The 18,014-nt window shown below is 35.2% G+C and overlaps 1 protein-coding gene across 4 annotated transcripts in view; it reads left to right on the top strand.

The window, feature by feature from the left end:
- The window catches only part of LOC306877901 (protein argonaute-3), a 42,111-nt gene that overhangs the window by 5,616 nt on the left and 18,481 nt on the right, over positions 1 to 18,014 (top strand). For all 4 annotated transcript variants that reach the window (XM_079429934.1, XM_079429935.1, XM_079429933.1 and 1 more), the window contains exons 2-5: positions 14,159 to 14,330; positions 14,408 to 14,528; positions 15,501 to 15,709; positions 17,038 to 17,174. In XM_079429934.1, the coding sequence (XP_079286060.1) occupies positions 14,159 to 14,330; positions 14,408 to 14,528; positions 15,501 to 15,709; positions 17,038 to 17,174 (639 nt within the window). The remainder of the gene's footprint in view (positions 1 to 14,158; positions 14,331 to 14,407; positions 14,529 to 15,500; positions 15,710 to 17,037; positions 17,175 to 18,014) is intronic.

Genomic DNA, 18,014 nt, shown 5'->3' with positions numbered 1-18,014 from the left:
CTTTTTAACTCTTATAACTCTATAGGTTATTAACTTATAAGTTTATATGGCACGATTCGTTTTTTTCCTGAATTGAGAGATATGAACTCAGAATCTGACTTACTTTCTTGCAATTGTGAGTTTATATCTTTATTGTTTGTTTATTGTATTTTATTCTCTCCCAAAAAAGTTTAATATCTATTTACATGAGAATAATTTATTGTCAAAATTGTAAAAAAGAATCTTTATCTTTTTCAAACTTCAGTTGGTAGAATTGATCAAACTTCAATAACTTACAAATTCTAACAATAATATTAGGGTTTATTAAATAATTTTCCCCCTGAAATTCTGTGTTTGCTGTCATTTTTCTGAATTCTGCATTTTATGATTTAATTAAAATTTATCATCAATAATGGTGCTAGAATTCAAATTAATTAATATAACTTTACCAGTTTAATCAATATTTTGTAATAATGATATGAAAATAAACATTTCTTAACAACAAAATGAATCCTTTTTTATTCCAAGATTTGCCAAATTCTGTAACATTTCACTGTAAAATCTATTTTTTATGACAGGACTGTGTCTGCATTTTCTACCTCACAGAAACCATAGGTCCATAACCATGTGTAGTTAAAGATGCACATTTTGAGTAATCTGAGGTATTTTATACAACTGATTGAAATATATAACACATTTAACTTGGTGTTTTTAGGGAAAGGGAAGTGGTGTGTGGCCAAGTATGGTGACCCATACTCTGAATTTGTGCTCTGCATTTAACCCATCCAAGTGTACTCACAGTAGTGAACATACACCCGGAGCAGTGGGCAGCCAATGCTGCGGCGCCCGGGGGCTCAGTGCCTTGCTCAAGGGTCTCACCTCAGTCGTGGCATTGAGGGTGGAGAGAGTGTTGGTTATTCACTCCCTCCACCTACAATCCCTGCCGGACCTGAGACTCGAACCCACGACCTTCAGGTTAAAAGTCCAACCCTCTATCCATTAGGCCACGACTGTCTTAGACTTTTATGCCATCTATAAGAGACAGTGAAAGTCTTTTTGAATTGGAGGGATTGTATTGCATTTATTTCTGATTTGTTGTATCTGTTTCTTGAAATCTTAAATGATCTCATTATTTGTTAATGCAGTAAGCATAGCATTTTTTCCAACTTTACTAAAAGAATCTGGCATCTTAAAAAGAGAGATCAGAATCTGAATTAACCTTATTTCTTTCTAGAACTAGAATTGGCCAAAATGTTGATTGAAAACAATCACATAAATCAACATTCAAGCCTTTTCAGAGCAGATAATGAGAATAATATTTAATAATTGTTTTAGTGGTAGGGCCTAGCCCTACAGCTGTGCAGTTCAGACAGAAAACTGGCCATTGCTTTCGCTCTTATCTCCATGTCCTAATCTCCGGATTACTGTATCGTTTAAAGGTTACATCTTTACCTTAGCAGGAGCTGTTTGATGCCTGCAACCTGAGTTACTGTGTCGGCTGGTTTGCCAACTGTACACACACGCTCCAACTTCCCATGCTGTTCTGTCACTCAGTGCATCTGACCCCGGTGCCGTGACTGACGCCATTGTGTCGTACTGCTGAGCTCTCGGCCCGTTCCCACAACCCAAGCCTCTGTGGATTAGACTCACAACAGCTGTATTGTGTGTGTGTGTGTGTGTGTGTGTGTGTTTGCTGTAGTTTGCTAGAGAGGTAGAGAGCTCAGAATACAGTACTGCATTTATCCCTGGATGTCTGGAAACTGACCAGATTGGCTGGTCAGCAGTTAGTGTAGATAGTTGTGAATTTCTCCTGGCAACCTTTTCAACGTGTTTTTTTTTTTTTTTTTTTTTTTTTTATCAAAGCAAAACAGTTCAAATTTCTCATGCTTAGGGTGTGCTGTTTTAGTATTATTTTTTTATAGTTTCTTAATATACAGGTACATCTAAAAAAAATTGAATATCGTGAAAAACTGCATTTTTTTTTGGTAACTTATTTCAAAAAGTGAAACTTTCATATTTTAATTCATTACATGTAAAAGTAAGACATTTCAAAAGTTTTTTTTGTTTGGGGCACAGCTTGGATTCTGTGTCTCTCCACTCTTCCTCCAGACTCCAGACATTGATTTCCAAATGAAATGCAAAATTTACTTTAATCTGAAAAGAGGACTTTGGACCACACTGAGCAACAGTCCAGTTCTTTTTCTCCACAGCCCAGGTAAGATGCTTCTGACGTTGTCTCTGGTTCAGAAGTGGCTTGGTAGTCCTTTTCCTGAAGACGTCTGAGCGTGGAGACTCTTGATGCACTGACTCCAGCTTCAGTCCACTCCTTGTGAAGCTCTCACAAGTGTTTGAATCAGCTTTGCTTGACAGTATTCTCAAGCTTGCAGTCATCCCTGTTGCTTGTGCACCTTTTCCTACCCAAATTCTTCCTTCCAGTCAACTTTGCATTTAATATGCTTTGATACAGCACTCTGTAAACAGCCACAGCTTTCAGTAATGACCCTCTGGGACTTACCCTCTTTGTGGAGGGCGTCAATGTTCGTCTTCTGGATCATTGCCTAGTCAGCAGTCTTCTCCATTATTGTGGTTTCAAAGAACAAGAGATACTGTAGAGTTGTTTTTTTAATGAATCTCAAATATAAATATTCTAATATATTGAGATACTGGATTTTGACTTTCATGATGTAAGCTCTAATCATCAAAATTAAAACAAAACTTTTGAAATGTCTTACTTTACATGTTATGAATGTAAAATATATATGGAAGTTTCACTTTTTGTGTTACAAAAAAAAATGTTTTTCATGATATTCTAATTTTTTTAGATATACCTGTATTTCTATAATGATTTCGTTTAAAGCTCATTCTTTAAGTTTTACTTTTAGTAATTTTAGCACTAAAGTTAGTTTAGTTCAGTTAGTTATAGGCAACATTTAATTTTCATTTGTTTTTTAAATATATTTTCAGATTTGTATTTTGATTTAAGTTTTACAAATTTTATGTGCTGTGATTTTTATTTTATTTTATTTTTGTGATTTTTCAGTGTTCATTTATTTTCATTTCACTTCTACTTTTAGTAATTTTAGTACTTAAACTTATTTCATGTAGTTGCTCTCTTTATTTCTTTCTTTAATATTTTCTTAATATATTCTTTAATATATTAGCTTTTAGTAACTTTAGTACTTCAAACTTACTTTAGTTTTAATTTTTTTTTATATTTTCGGTTTTAATTTTAGTTTTAGTAATAGTTTTGTGGCTTTTTTCCCTGTAGTTTTTAAAATATTTCTATATAGCTTTATTTTTATTGTGGCTTTTTTAATATTTAATATATTTATTTCATAGTATTTAAATCTTTTATAGTTGTAGTTAACTGCTCTTTTGTCACAATGTTTTAACACCGTGATCAGCCAATATCAGTCAGATTTGTAATATTTATTTAATTAATATAATATTTAATATAGTGCTGTCAATCGATTAATTCTGGGGGTTTTTAATCGCACATTTTTCTAAAATTAATCGCGATTAATCCCATCTAGCATTAAAGTTTTTAAATATACTGTTATATTGCAATAATTTCACATTCAATCTTCAAATGTACAAACAGACAGTATATTTTTAATATTTCTTTAATGCCATTTTTTTTATGATTGAAGGCCAGCATTACTGATATCAATACTACTGATGTCTCTATAAAATATTTTTTTCCCCTGAATACAGTAATACAGCATTACAGTATAATTTAGGGCTATCAATTTTAACATTTATTAGACTTAACTTCTAATTTAAGTGGACTTAAAACAATCTTCACACAAACCCTTTATAATAAATTACAAATTTACCTACCTGTGCCCTTCAGCAGAAACATACAGAAAATGAATAGTTACCAAACACTAAATTCTAAATTAAATATAGATGAACCCCTTAAAGCTATAAAAGTTATAGTTTTCTTTCATCAAAGAACATCACAGCAGCTGGTTATTAGCTTATTTGCCTGTTATTGCTTTAAAAGCTGCTGCTGCTGAGCGTGACGCGGATCTGACACGCATCTTATGGTCTCACATATCTCTTTACCTTTTCTGATCCACTTCAGGTCTTAAAGTCTCTACTAATGAGCGGACGAATTGAATCAGGTGTTTTAGATGAGGGAGACAGTGCTGGGGTGCCTCAGGACAGTTTTTAAAACTATTTCAGAGAAGTTCTTAAATGTGACGCATATATAACATATTGCATGCATGCACACAGTTTTAAGGCAACTTTAATCATCTTTTTGGTAACTTCATGCCTTAACTGATGGCATAACTGTGATATTGCATGCACGTAGTTTCTTTTGCTGTTTCATATGAAATGATACAGGCTACAGTGCGCTCCGGCACCTTTGTGTGTGTGTATTTGAAGAGAGCGCGCTACGAGCACAGTATCTTTTCCACGCTCGTTTGACTCGTGCCTGGTGCAGAGGCGACGTTAGAGCGTGCGTCTCAAACGTCTCCCGTTTGATGCGGTCATAAAGACGTTCTGCATGTAAATAAGCGCAATCCTTTTCAAGAAAAAAGTGACAGAGGCAGCAGTTGTGAATGAAATGCATTAAATATTTTTAACGCCTTAATCTGAAATAATCTCCGGCGTTAACACGTAAATTTTGACACCACTAATTTAATATTAATATTTATTTTAAAATTAGCCTCGATTAAAAGCTAGAGATTTAGTAGTAGTGCCATTGAATATTTGTGCAGAAAGCCTTGTCAGTTTATTTAATTTTTTTTGGATTTTACTGATGCTGAATTTTAGCCCTGAGCTCACAGCTGATTCATCTGGTTATTTGTTGTAGATATGATGTGCTTCCAGTGCCGCCGGTCGTTTCTAGCGTAGACGCGGTGTTACTGTGCAAACAGCCAGCCGCTGATGTTGCTGTAGGAGCTTGCAGCTCAGTGTGAATGAGCTCTTGCATTAATGATTCAGAGGAACCGCCTGCACCAGAGCAGCTCAGCTGAATGATGAATTGCTCTTAATCACACTCACCTTTTGGGGATATTAATATATTTTTCGTTTATTTCTTGGTTTATCGTTGTCCTCCTAAAATTACAGGCTGCATCTGATGCCATAATGACTGTCTCCATGGTCACCACGTGCTCGCTTCTTGCCCACTTTAGTCCCTGTTTATGGGTCACCTGAGGACGGCGATGCTTTTGGCAGCAGTAAGGAGCAGAGATTGGAGTAATCTAATCATTCCACGGCCCACCTCTCCCAGGCAGCTTTCTCCACACTTATGATGTTGTGGGCTTTTTTTTTATCAGGTGTTTTTGTCTTCTTTGTAGGCATACAAATAAATCAAGCGTTGTGGGTTCGTAGCATGCCAAAAGAAGACTGTCTGCCCAATTTTTACAGGCATTTTGATGACAGGATGTTGAAATTACTGAGCAATTTCCGACGTACTGATGTTTTCAGAACATAGTGACCTCTAACCGTGACTAGTGATATGTAGGCAAATACGTAGGTTAGGCTGATATTGTGTTATTGGAGATCTGAGTATGTATCAAGTGCTCAAGTAAACATTTACATTTATGCATTTAGCAGACGCTTTTATCCAAAGCGACTTACAATTCAAGTTACAGTTTCTACATTTTATCAGCTCTTGCTTTCCCTGGGAATCGAACCCATGATCTTGGCGTTGCTAGCGCCATGCTCTACTATTTGAGCTACAGGAAAGCTAAACATGCAGAATTGTAAATAAAAACAAATGTAACATTAAAAATGTTTAACATTTTGTACATTTTAAAGTTAAATGCTTCAATCAGGTGCACTTTCAGAGAAAAAGCAAGAGCTTCAACCCCATTTCAGTGACCAAGCCAAACTATTTGAATGCAATAATAATAATGATGATGATAATAATAATAATAGTAAAAATAATTAATTAATTATTCAAATTGGTGGTCTTATCAACAAATTGATGATGATGATTATTATTGTTAATTTTAAAAATCTGTGTTGCTAAGTATATTTAACAATTATTAGAATTAATGTAATATTCATATTAAAATTAACTTATATAATTATGAGATTAACTTATTTTACAGTGCAAGTGTATTTATTATTATTGTTGTTAACATGAAGAAATATTACTACTAGTCAAGTCTGCTTTATTGTCAATTCTTCTACATGTACGGCACATACATACAGAGAATTGAAATTGCGTTACTCTCATAGGGCCCTATGAAATCCATTTTATTTTTTCTCAAATTCCGTTTAATTTTTTTTTCAAATTCCGTTTTTTTTTTTTTTTAGCCCTTTCGGATTTTTCGGATTTGTTTGTTTTCTTTTCACTTCTAAGCAGTATTGACCTTTAAAAATTCAGTTACACAAACTCACAATTCAGCTTTTTTATTTAAACTGTTAATAAAGCACATTCAAAATTCAGCCAAATCTCTGGCCAAAAATAACAGTAACATGAAGGTAACAGTTACAAAGTAGGGTTGATGAATATTAAATTAAAGAATAATTGTAACCATGCTGCAGGGAGACAGAAACATTGAAACAACGATATGTGCCTGTCAGAACGCCAACACAAAGACATATTACAGTCAATTAATATGTCAATATTACAACAAATAAACAGTCATATTACATTCAAAATTGTCCTATATGTGCTGTCACAGAACGAAACGGCACAAATAATTGGGGTGGAGATGGGGTAGTGCGAAAAAAAACTTAGCGTGTGTTGATGTGCAGATATACAAATGAGGACATTGTAGAAAAATAAAGAGAGGGATGGATAAAGTGGCATAAGGCACATGGCAGTGCAAACCAGTTAAATAAACCAAAACTGTGCAGATATAGGTGTATAGAGTGTGTGTGTGTATATATATGTATATGTGCAAGAGGAGCTTATCAGTCTGAGGACATTGTAGAAAAATAAAAAAGAGATAGATAAAGTGGCATAAGGCACATGGCAGAATAGATATACTATATGTAGTGTACTATAATACCCTTGCATTGAAATAAAAAATGAGAATTTTATTGTCATATAAATTTTGTAATATAAATATTGTATTAAATGTTGATCTTTTGTTATTATGGAAAGTGTAAAATATTTAGGATTTATTATTATGAAGTTAATAGTTCACAAGGAACATTGATTTCTTGAGTCGGTTCTAGACTGGTGTGTTCGTATCAGAATACTGCTGCGTTTGACGTCCAGTGTGCACAAAAGCTGATATGAGTGATGATTTCTTACAACAGGCCTGTTCTGATCTCTGCGCATTTCATTCTTGCTTTCTCTCCCTCCTTTATCTGCGTGGCCTTGGCGCTTGGCTACGTTTCCCTCTCAACAGAGATGACGCTGTAGTGAGTGAGCGAGTGCACGCTGCACGTTTGCTTGCGAGTGGGCGGCGGTGGGAAAGTAAGCTCTGCCCTGAGACCAGAGTCAAGGAAGTGTGGTGTAATGACTCATTCGTAGAGTACAGTGTGTGGTTGCATGTGCGGAGGATGAAAAGAGGTGTCCTCTGGCCTCGCTGCCTCCTCTTCCACCCCCTCCGAGCACGACTCACAAATTTCCCAAGATCCCCATCACTCCCTCAAGCCTGGGTCTGAATCCAAATGTGTCCGGCAGAGTGTGCGCAGACATCCACGGGTCTGTGTTCGGCATAAAATCCAATCGTTATCGGTCTGCGTGAGGCAGGGAGATTTCCATGACAAAGACGCAGTCGTCTGGAGTTTCAGACCCCCCTGTTCATCTGGCTGCGTGTGAAAGGCTGGGGTCTCTCAGACTGGCCTGTGTCTGCTGTAAGAGGCCCACCAGGTAAAAAAGAGATTCAACTTCCTGACAGAGCAGCCATGCAACAGCAAGCGCTCACTTTTGTAGCTGACTTGCTTCTGGAAGTATTTTTCCTATTTGTTTTTTATGGGCACTCGTACCAACCAGGTCTGAGACGAATCACTTTTGATTCAAAGCTAAAAAGTTATTTTTTCTTTCATAGCCTAAATCAAAGCTTTTTCAGTTATTTATGTTTTAGTATTTAGAACGATCCAAAGCAACTTATAAAAAAGGAACAAAGCAATTTATCAAAGAACCAACAATAGTTGTAATACACCATTCAGGTTTGTTAGACAATTATGAAATTTAATCATAAGCAAAGGTGCAATATAAACCTTCACAATATGATTACTTTTCAAATAAAATGTTTTTGGAATACATCATTTTTTTTTAGTTAGTTATTAATTATTGTGTTGGCTTATTGAACTTTGGGTAAGATTTAAAACAAAAATTGAAAGAAGTCCCTTCTTCTCGCCAAGATTTATTTTATATAGATAGATAGATAGATAGATAGATAGATAGATAGATAGATAGATAGATAGATAGATAGATAGATAGATAGATAGATAGATAGATAGATAGATAGATAGATATATATATATATATATATATATATATATATATATATATATATATATATATATATATATTTATATTTATATTTATATTTATTCTGGTTGTAATGTATGATTATTTGTAATTACATTTATGATCCTTGAGAAATCATTAAAATATTTAATTTGCACTCAATCTTCCTCTCTTATTCTTTTTAACATTTTAAATCCGTTTTTATTCTTATTCTTTGTTTTTAACTCTTTTTTTTTTTTTTTTTTTTAAGTAAATAGAATTACTGCTTCATATTTTTGTGGAGACCATGATACCTTTTTCAGGATTCTTTCTTATGAATAAAAAGTTCAAAAGAACAGCAATATTTGAAACTAAATATTTTTTTAACGTTGTAAATGTCTTTACTGTCAATTTTGATCAATATAATATGTCCTTGCTGAATAAACATTTAATTTCTAAAAAAGAAAAACTGTTCTGTATAATATATATTTAGTTTTGATGAAAATAAAAATGACAGATCCCATAAAGCCAGATGAATAATGATTATTTTGTCGCACAGCCTCTTCACGTTAGGTTTGTCTTGAAGGGTTTATAAGTTTTCGCTAAAAATCTATTTCTCTATTAGGTTTTAACTCCTGGAAGCCGGCGGTTGCGCTCTATTAAACACAGCAGCTAATGATTCAGTCTGACCCTCGCCAGGTTCTCTGAATGATTCTTGTTTTTCTTGCTTTTTTTTTAACCGTGACTCTGTGCTCTTCGGCTTTGAAGACTGGCCTCTTCAGCAGCGGTTATGAATCACTTCAATTCAAACGGGATGAATCACTCTCAGCCTGACATTCGTTTAGCTCAGACAGGTCTCTGGCTGTTTGGGTAACGCTGGACTGAACCTTCAGTAAACTTCTGTCATCTCGTTATGAGAATCTTGTTAGCCGGTGCTGTAGAAGCCAGACAGCTTGTGTTTTGACACATCGGGTTGTCATCTTAAAGGTGAAGCATTTCATTTCTGCTAGTATCAAATGCAATTGCAAAATTAATGATGGTTTACCAAAAACTGCCATTGTTTGGACAAAAAGGTGGTTCTGCTCCAAACTTACACCAGTGGTTGAACCAGAACATGTTGGACCGTTTAAGCAAACACAGTGTAAATATATGCTTATTATAACTTTGAATTTTGAGTTTTTATTGCTGTTTTTTTTTATTCCCTCTTACTCATTAAGTTTTATTGCTTATTTTTTATTGTTATTTTTATTTTGTAGCCTTTATTACTCTAATTTTTTTTTCTTTTTAATTTCATAATATTCTGTACATATAAAAAACAAAGTTTACTTTTGAAGTTTTATATATATATTTTTTCAATTGTAAATGTTTATATTAATTTATATATGAATTATTTTTCTATCAGTTAATGAAAATCTTTTCTATCTATCCATTTATTATGGGTGGAACAGTCCAACTTACGGTTCGGTTTGTATCAGGGTTTTAGAGTCACGTTTCGGTACGGTTCGGTATGTGCTATGTTTAGGGAAAAAACTATACTGTCAAATAAAATAAAGAAAATAAGAATAAGCTATCTAACTACAAGCAACAGCACAAATAAATACAATAGAGTGAAGATACAAATAAAATAAAGAGTGGTTTTTTTTTTAGGGAGAAGGTGTTGAAAAGAACCAAGAACAAAGCAATATGTGGTAAAATTCTATAGTAATACTACAAATCTGTGGAAGCATTTGACATCACGCATATATATGATGATATTAACATACGAATATAATCTCCAGCTGCTCTGAGAGTCATTTCATTAGCATTTTACAGTTTAATTTGAGAAAACTACTATCATATCACATACACAGCAGCTGCAAGTTCTTCACGGCAACCCGTCAAAATAAAATTGAGCTTTTTAACGTGAAGAAACGGTGTCAGAAATATATTACTATTTAGACTCAATGTAACGAGTGCTGCTACTAATAATAAATATTCATAATTTTTTTTTTTTTAAAGGAATAATCGCATTTGTTTTCTTTTTTTAATTTTAACAGTAAACCTATGTTGTGCAGCACTTTGTTTGCCAAAAAATAAAAGGGTTTAATTTTCATTTGATTAGGATAAATTGAATTAATGTTTTTATGCCTTCATCTGATTACCAGAAAAATATTTATTGGACCCTATTATTATTTAAAAATAGGACCCTATTAAAAAAAAAAAGAATAGGTTTAAAATACAAGCCTGTGGCTCTTAATTTCTTTTTTTATTAGTTCACCATTTGTAAACGGATGTTTACTGTTAATTTTTTAGAAATATCAATAGCATTTGTATTAAAACTATATTCACTGAATGTAATCAAATGACCGAGAATCGAATCGAGAGCTTGTGAATCAAAATCGAGTCGGGACATCTGAATCGATACCCAGCCCTAGCACTGATCCAGTGCAGGGCTCGAAATGAACTTTTTTACTTGGTAGCACTGGAGCTCCCAACTTCAAGAAGTTAGGAGCACCCACTGAATATTAAGGAGCATCACAACTGCCAACTGAGTTGAAGGGCTGGCAACATCCTGATGATTAAAAGCTTCAACAACTGAACCTGATCCTGAATTCTTTGCCACACACTTGGCCCGGCATTTCTTGTTAGTGATGCATTGATCTTTCATGGCCAATTCTGATTTGATGTTTTAGAAGCGAGAAAAAAAAAAAAAGTTTTCATTTTTTTTTTTTCTTTTTTTTTTTTTTTAAGCAAGAGACAAGAAAAAATGAAAATATGAGTACGTGAACAAGATGCTTATTTGCTCTATTACATGCTTTATCTGTAGCCATTTAAAATTGGAGACAACCACAACATTTTAATCATGATCCAAACAAAGATGCTGCATACATGAGCCGTTTCAGATGAAAATTATAATGTATTATTTCAAAATCTGAAGCAAAAACCGAATCGCCTGACTTTAGCTTTGTGAATTTATGCTAAATCATCTGCAGGAAACAAACAGCGTTTGGGCTGAATGAAAATGCAAATTCACTCTCTGACAGCAGGTGGCGCTTATGGAACAACCTTTTGGTGTTTTCTTGGTTACCGCTGTAAACAAAGCAGCGCTGTAGAGCTTTGTCTTTTATACATGCAATATACAGAGGCAAGATGAGAAGAAGGTCATTGAAACTTTTCTCAAGACAGTCAGTTCCCCTCAGAAATACATTCATATAGACCCCCACTCCCAATTCAATATTTAGGTTTTCCTTTCTATATTTCATGCATAGTGAACAGTGAGCTTGTTCTGACTGCTGCAGTATTTTCTTCTATTTGTGTCTTCAGTGTCTCTGGCTTCTGTTGATGGCCGTTTACAGACTTGGTAATATTTCCTCACAAATGACATTTTGGAAAATGGTTTCAATGCAGTTTGTGCAAGTCCAGAAGAGACATCGGCTGAATAAAACAAAACCGGTAGTGAAGGGAGTGATTGGCTAATATAACCAATCTAAAATACGCATTAGATAGAATGGTGGACCGGTCATTGTTTCAGCTCACAGCAGGCACATACTGTGCAGTAAATCGCAGACATCGTGACTGCGTGATTTGTGCCCCCCCTAGAAATTTAAATGCCCCCCCGACGGAGGTGACCTGGCGCCGGCTCTGGTCGCACCACAACAATTATTTGCACTTGCACAAATGCTCCCAAATATATTTTGTTGTTGCACAGATTACATTTTGGGAGCATATGAGACCAAGATGGTCACAATTTCGAGCCCTGCGGTGCACTGATACAGTACGTTCAGCTGGCTATGTCTTTTAGGATACTTACCAAGACGGGCATTTTGACATCATTTTTGTGTGAACCCTGTTTGTTTACATGTTAACCATATCACTGATGCATTGACAGATTTAAGCTGAACCGCTGTCCTTGTGTGTGGAGAACTCTACGGTTCGATTTTTTTTTTTTTTTTTTTTTTTTTTTTTTTTTTTTTTTTAAACTGAGAAGCTTTGCACCCTATCCATCTATCTATCTAATATGAATCATCATTATTCTCTTGCCTTACAATATATTATGTTTATGTTCTGTAATTTTGAGAATATAGTTGGAAATGCATTCTAACTAAAGGAATAATTCACCCAGAAATGAAAATTTTCTGAAAATTTACTTGCCCATCCAAGATGTAGATGAGTCAGATTTGGAGAAATTTAGCTTTACATCATAAAGAAATATTGTGGGTTATGGACTATATTTTTGTCCAGAAGTGATGGTTTAAAATTAATTATTGATGGATTTCTTTCTTACAAACGTACAGCTTTTGGCTTCACAAGATGTTAACTGATGGACTGGAGTGGTGTGGATTATTGTGATGTTTTTATCAGCTGTTTGGACTCATTCTGACGGCACCCATTCACTGCAGAGCATCCATTGCTGAGCAAGAGATTGAATGCTACATTTAACACCATAAGCGATGATATATGTCTGTTTGTATCAAGGTATTGATTTAGTATTGAAATCCCAGGCCAATCTAGCCTCTGCCCATTACTGAATGTGAGCGATGAGACATGTCCACTAAAAACAGAAGCATGTGTGGCCAGATGTAACTGTGTGGGACATGAGGTTTACTTTAATGCAACTCTTGTACATGGACTGAAGTGACTTATGGGCAAGAAATCCCATTTCTGAGGGTGGCAACATTTGATTCATTGAGCATCACCATCACTTCAGTTTATTGTGTTTTCTGTCCTCGTCCTCCTCCACAAAGTTGCTGAACGCTAATGTTTTTCTTCTCACAAGGCCCACGAGTGGAAGTTGTCTGCCATGAATCTGCTAGTGTGCCCTGGGCGTCTCACAGTCAGGGAATCATTAACTGCAATCACTGTCAAACTCGGTCATGAAGTTGGTATTAAATTTTCAGCATCTCTCTGTAGGCACCAGCCGTCTGTTCAGAGCAATGGCTTTGTCTTTGCCATATGCACACAGCCTCTTCAGACCTAGCCAACTGGCACTGACTTGAGAACTGACACTGCCTTTTTTTTTACAGGTCTTATTCATTGTTTTGAGAAGTTAAGGCTCACTACACTGTAAAAAAAAAAAAAAAAAAAAAATGTTGAGCCAACTTAAAATGTTAAGGCAACCAGCTTTTTGCAGATTTTTGAGTTCTCACAACTTATTTTTTGTAGGAGATTCTCAACTTTTTGTTGTATAAACTTAAAACAAGAAGTTGAGAGTACTCCAAAATCTGCTGAAGCTGGTTGCCTTAATATTTTAAGTTGGCTCAACTTTTTTTTTTTTACAGTGTAGGGCTGAGCGATTAATTGCATTTGCGATGATATCTCGATATGTGAAAACGGTCCAGGCTGCGATTACACAGTTACGTGACACGCGACAGGGAAAGACTGGGGAATAATTTGGGACTCAGTGTGCAATGACCTTTACTTTAAAATTAAATGTAATTTCAGAATATTTAATTTTATTATTAATATTTTTTATTATTATTTAAATTATTAATATTATTAAATGTATTTTTCTTTAAATATGTAAGAAATACAATTATTTTAATATTTAAATATTTAATATAAAAAATAGCATTAGTCAATTCACACCATTGATATTTATAAATAAAAGGCAGGTTGAAGTAGCAGTGCAACAAAAATAGAAACGGGATGTCCGTCAGCTGAATGTGTGTTGCATCAGGCACTCATTCATTATGTAGTGGGAGTGATTTGGCTTTGAACCATCTAGTTTCATTTTGCGCTGTTGTTGTTTTGAACCTCGCCTCGCCAGTGATGTTACTGTTTGGTGCAAATGCAAGAGTATGTAACATTTTGTTGCTCTGTCCCTCTCAGGAGCCGTTGGGGCCCAGGCCCTGTTCTCCGTGCCACGGAGGCCCGGCTATGGCACCGTGGGGAAACCCATCAAGCTGCTGGCCAACTGCTTCCAGGTGGAGATCCCCAAGATGGACGTCTACCTGTATGAGGTGGACATCAAGCCTGAGAAGTGTCCACGCCGCGTGAACAGGTAGGCTGTGTGGGAGAATTGTTCAAAGCTTATGACCGACTTCTTTAGACTCCTCCTGATGAGTGCTGTCTCTTCAGGGAGGTTGTGGACTCCATGGTGCAGCACTTTAAAGTCACCATCTTTGGGGATCGAAGGCCAGTTTATGATGGGAAGAAAAGCCTCTACACCGCCAACCCATTGCCTGTGGCGCCTGCGGGGGTAAGCGAACTCAAACAATAGTGAGACACCCACCTAGGATACATTGTAGGTGCACAAATTGTCATCCAGTGACACATTCTGTAGAAAAATTGCACAAATAAAACATATTCACAAAGTTCCTCAATTGCATATTGTCACCAAAATTGCATATATATTAGTTAAAATGATTGATATTTCCTGTTGACGCAACCATTACTGTATGTAATGTATAAACTATGTGTATATATATATATATATATAATTTTTTTTTTCTTTGTTGTTAAAATGATTGACATTTGTAGTTTCCTTGGATGAGATTTAGCATTATTAATATACTGCTATAGTATTTATTTTTTTATTAACATTTTGGATTAGATTTTGTTTTTATATTATGGTTTCCATTTTAATGTTTTGGTAATTTTGATGTGTTTTGTTGTCACTTTTATTACATTTTATTACTTTTTTAATGCCTGTAGTTTTGATACATTTTTAGTTATGTTAGATATTGAACTAAAGTTAAACTAAATGAAAATGAGAACTTTCTTACTGTTAATTTTAATCAATAAAAACTTTTTTATATAACTTTAGTTTTAGTTAATAATAACACCGCCTTGTTGAATATTTGCTGAATGAAGTCCAATACTTGTTCTTATTTTGTGCTGCTTATTCCAAAAATAGTGTGTTTTGCTTGAGCATGTCACACTTTCGCCCAAAATATGGTGCATTTCATATTATTTTTGCTTTCAACAGCCATTTGTGAAGTGTAGAAGTCTTGTGAATGATTCTGAAGGCATTATTCTATGCCAAATCCTGATTTTCACCTTTTTTCCTCTCCTTTGCTGAAACTTTTGATTTGACTGCTTAGATATTTTAAGAAGGGTATTAAAACTGATACATGTATATAATATATAATTGAACTCTGCATCATCAAATTAGGTAATATCAGGCCCGATTTGGTGTATTGTTGAACTACTTCTTGTTGTGTGTCCACAGGTGGATCTGGACGTTACGCTGCCAGGGGAGGGGGGTAAAGACCGACCCTTTAAAGTCAGTATTAAATTTGTGTCCCTGGTGAGCTGGCACCTGTTGCACGAGGTACTAACCGGTCGCAGTATGCCAGAGCCGCTGGAGCTGGACAAGCCAATCAGCACCAACCCAGTTCACGCTGTGGACGTGGTGCTACGCCATCTACCCTCCATGAAGTGAGTCCCAGATAAACATCAGCTGGTGACCCTGACTCTCCTGCATTTATAGCTCAGATAATATATTTTTATAGTTATACAGGAACACCTAACTTTTGTTTGTTTGTTTGCTGGTTTTATTGCATTTGTTACACTTGTATCTTTTGAATAGTTTTTGCCATGAAAATAGCCTAAGTTGCTGACATGGGATTATATATATATATATATATATATATATATATATATATATATATATACAGGGACCCCAGAACTATTTAAGCACACATTTTAGACTAGAGCATTGCATATCGAAATATGCAAGCAAGTGGCTTGTTGAAACAAATCATGCTTAAAGTCGGCATGAAGTGGAGGAAAGTTCAGTATGATTTTTATTATTTTTTTATGAGATTAGCCTAATAGTTATTTTCAGCATAAAACTGGTCAGTAGTGACATTTATAATGTCACGAAAGGTTCTACTTCAGATAAATGCTGTTCTTTTAAACTTTCTATTCATCAAATAATCCTAAAAAATGAAATGTATCACAGTTTCCACAAAAATATGAAGCAGCACAACTGTTTTCAATATTATTAGTAATCAGAAATGTTTCTTTAGTAGCAAATCAGCATATTAGAATGATTTCTGTCACCAGAAGACTGGAGTAATGATGCTGAAAATTCAGCTTTGCATCACAGATATAAATTACATCTTACTATATATTCACATAGAAAACAGTTGTTTTAAACTGATAATATTTAAAAATTTTTGATCAAATAAATGCAGTTTTAGGCCGCATAAGAGCCTTCTTTTGAAGTAGTGTTTTTCTGAGTGAAACAGCTGTCTGTTGTCTATTGGCTTCACTACAGCAAAAACCTGCATACTGCATAGACGTCGAGTGAACAAATCACAAGAAGAGCAAGTTTTGAAATTTTGATTAAAGATTACAATGCAAAATATGTAATAAATAAATGCACCAGTAATCCTTTCATAGTAATATGCATTAAGAAAATAAGTGTTTTTCTTTTATTTTAGATTTAGTTTTCATGTTTTTTGTTTTTTCAGTAATTTTTTTTTAGTTTTCAGTTTTGATTTAATGCCAACTGTTGAGTTTTCTCAGACATAGCTTTTCGATTGGTGGTTTTAGTGGTTGCTTGACGTCATTGTATTTTTGATCAAATAAATGCAGCCTGGGGCAGCAATATAGCTTTCTTTTGAAGTAGTGTATTTCTAAGTGAAACAGCTTCACTGCAACAAAAACCTGCATACTTGAGTGATACTTGGGTGATACTGAATCCCTGATAAAATACAGCATTTTAAACCCCATTTTGCTGTCTGTGTTGTTTCTCCCAGGTACACACCCGTGGGCCGCTCGTTCTTCTCTGCCCCGGAGGGCTACGACCATCCTCTGGGTGGAGGCAGAGAGGTCTGGTTCGGCTTCCACCAGTCTGTTCGGCCGGCCATGTGGAAGATGATGCTCAACATTGATGGTGTGCACTGTTTGAGTTTAGCATGCGTGTTAGCACAGAGTGTGGGAACCGCTCACGCTGTTGCTGGGGAGATGAAGGGCTGAAAGGTGGCGGGTGGGGGTTTGTTTGATTGAAGGGGGGCGTTAAATGAGTCTCTCTCTCTCTCTCTGACCAAGTTCACCAGTGTCCCTCTGTCTGTGTGTTTTCCCGCTCTCTCAGACTCCCACAATTCAATTGGTTGCATCGGCTGCTCCTTCCCCTCCCCACTAAAGGGCAGGGAAGAGTCCAACCGTCTGAAATCGCCTCTCCTTTCACTGGCTCATTGTAACACTTATAATGGAGTGAATGGGCTCAGAAAGAGCGCGAACACATTGGCTTTGAGTTCACGTCAACATTTGTGTAGATGTTTTCTCACAGGACTAATAAAGAGCGACATCTAGATTGCTCCAGATATTTCAGCATGATAAAAGTTTTGTAAAGTCCAATTAGAAAAGGGGAGTAAAAGATAAATATAACCTACAGCTGTATAACACCCAGCAAGCAACATTAACTTGTAAAAGTGGGCAGTCATGTGTTGATCCGCTTTGCATCTTTGTTTTATGTTGATTTTTATATTTTACATTACAGGTACAGTCTTGAAAATATCATTAAAATCTTGAAATATCATTTTCAATAAAATGTAAGGTCATAAGTCTTACAACAAAAAGTCTATGTAATTTATACAGTTTAATTTAGGCTTATAAATAATTACATTATTTTTTTACTTGCAGTTTGAAGTATAAATATTTAAAAACCTAGTATACTTTTTGCAGTCTATTAAAATAATTTTGAGTTTTCATTGCGCCCCTAAAGTTTTTCTAT

The sequence above is a fragment of the Barbus barbus genome, assembly GCF_936440315.1.
Source record: "Barbus barbus genome assembly, chromosome: 12".
NCBI lineage: Eukaryota > Metazoa > Chordata > Actinopteri > Cypriniformes > Cyprinidae > Barbus > Barbus barbus.
Note: the sequence above shows the minus strand (reverse complement) of the source record. Positions and strands in the feature narration are given on the sequence as shown.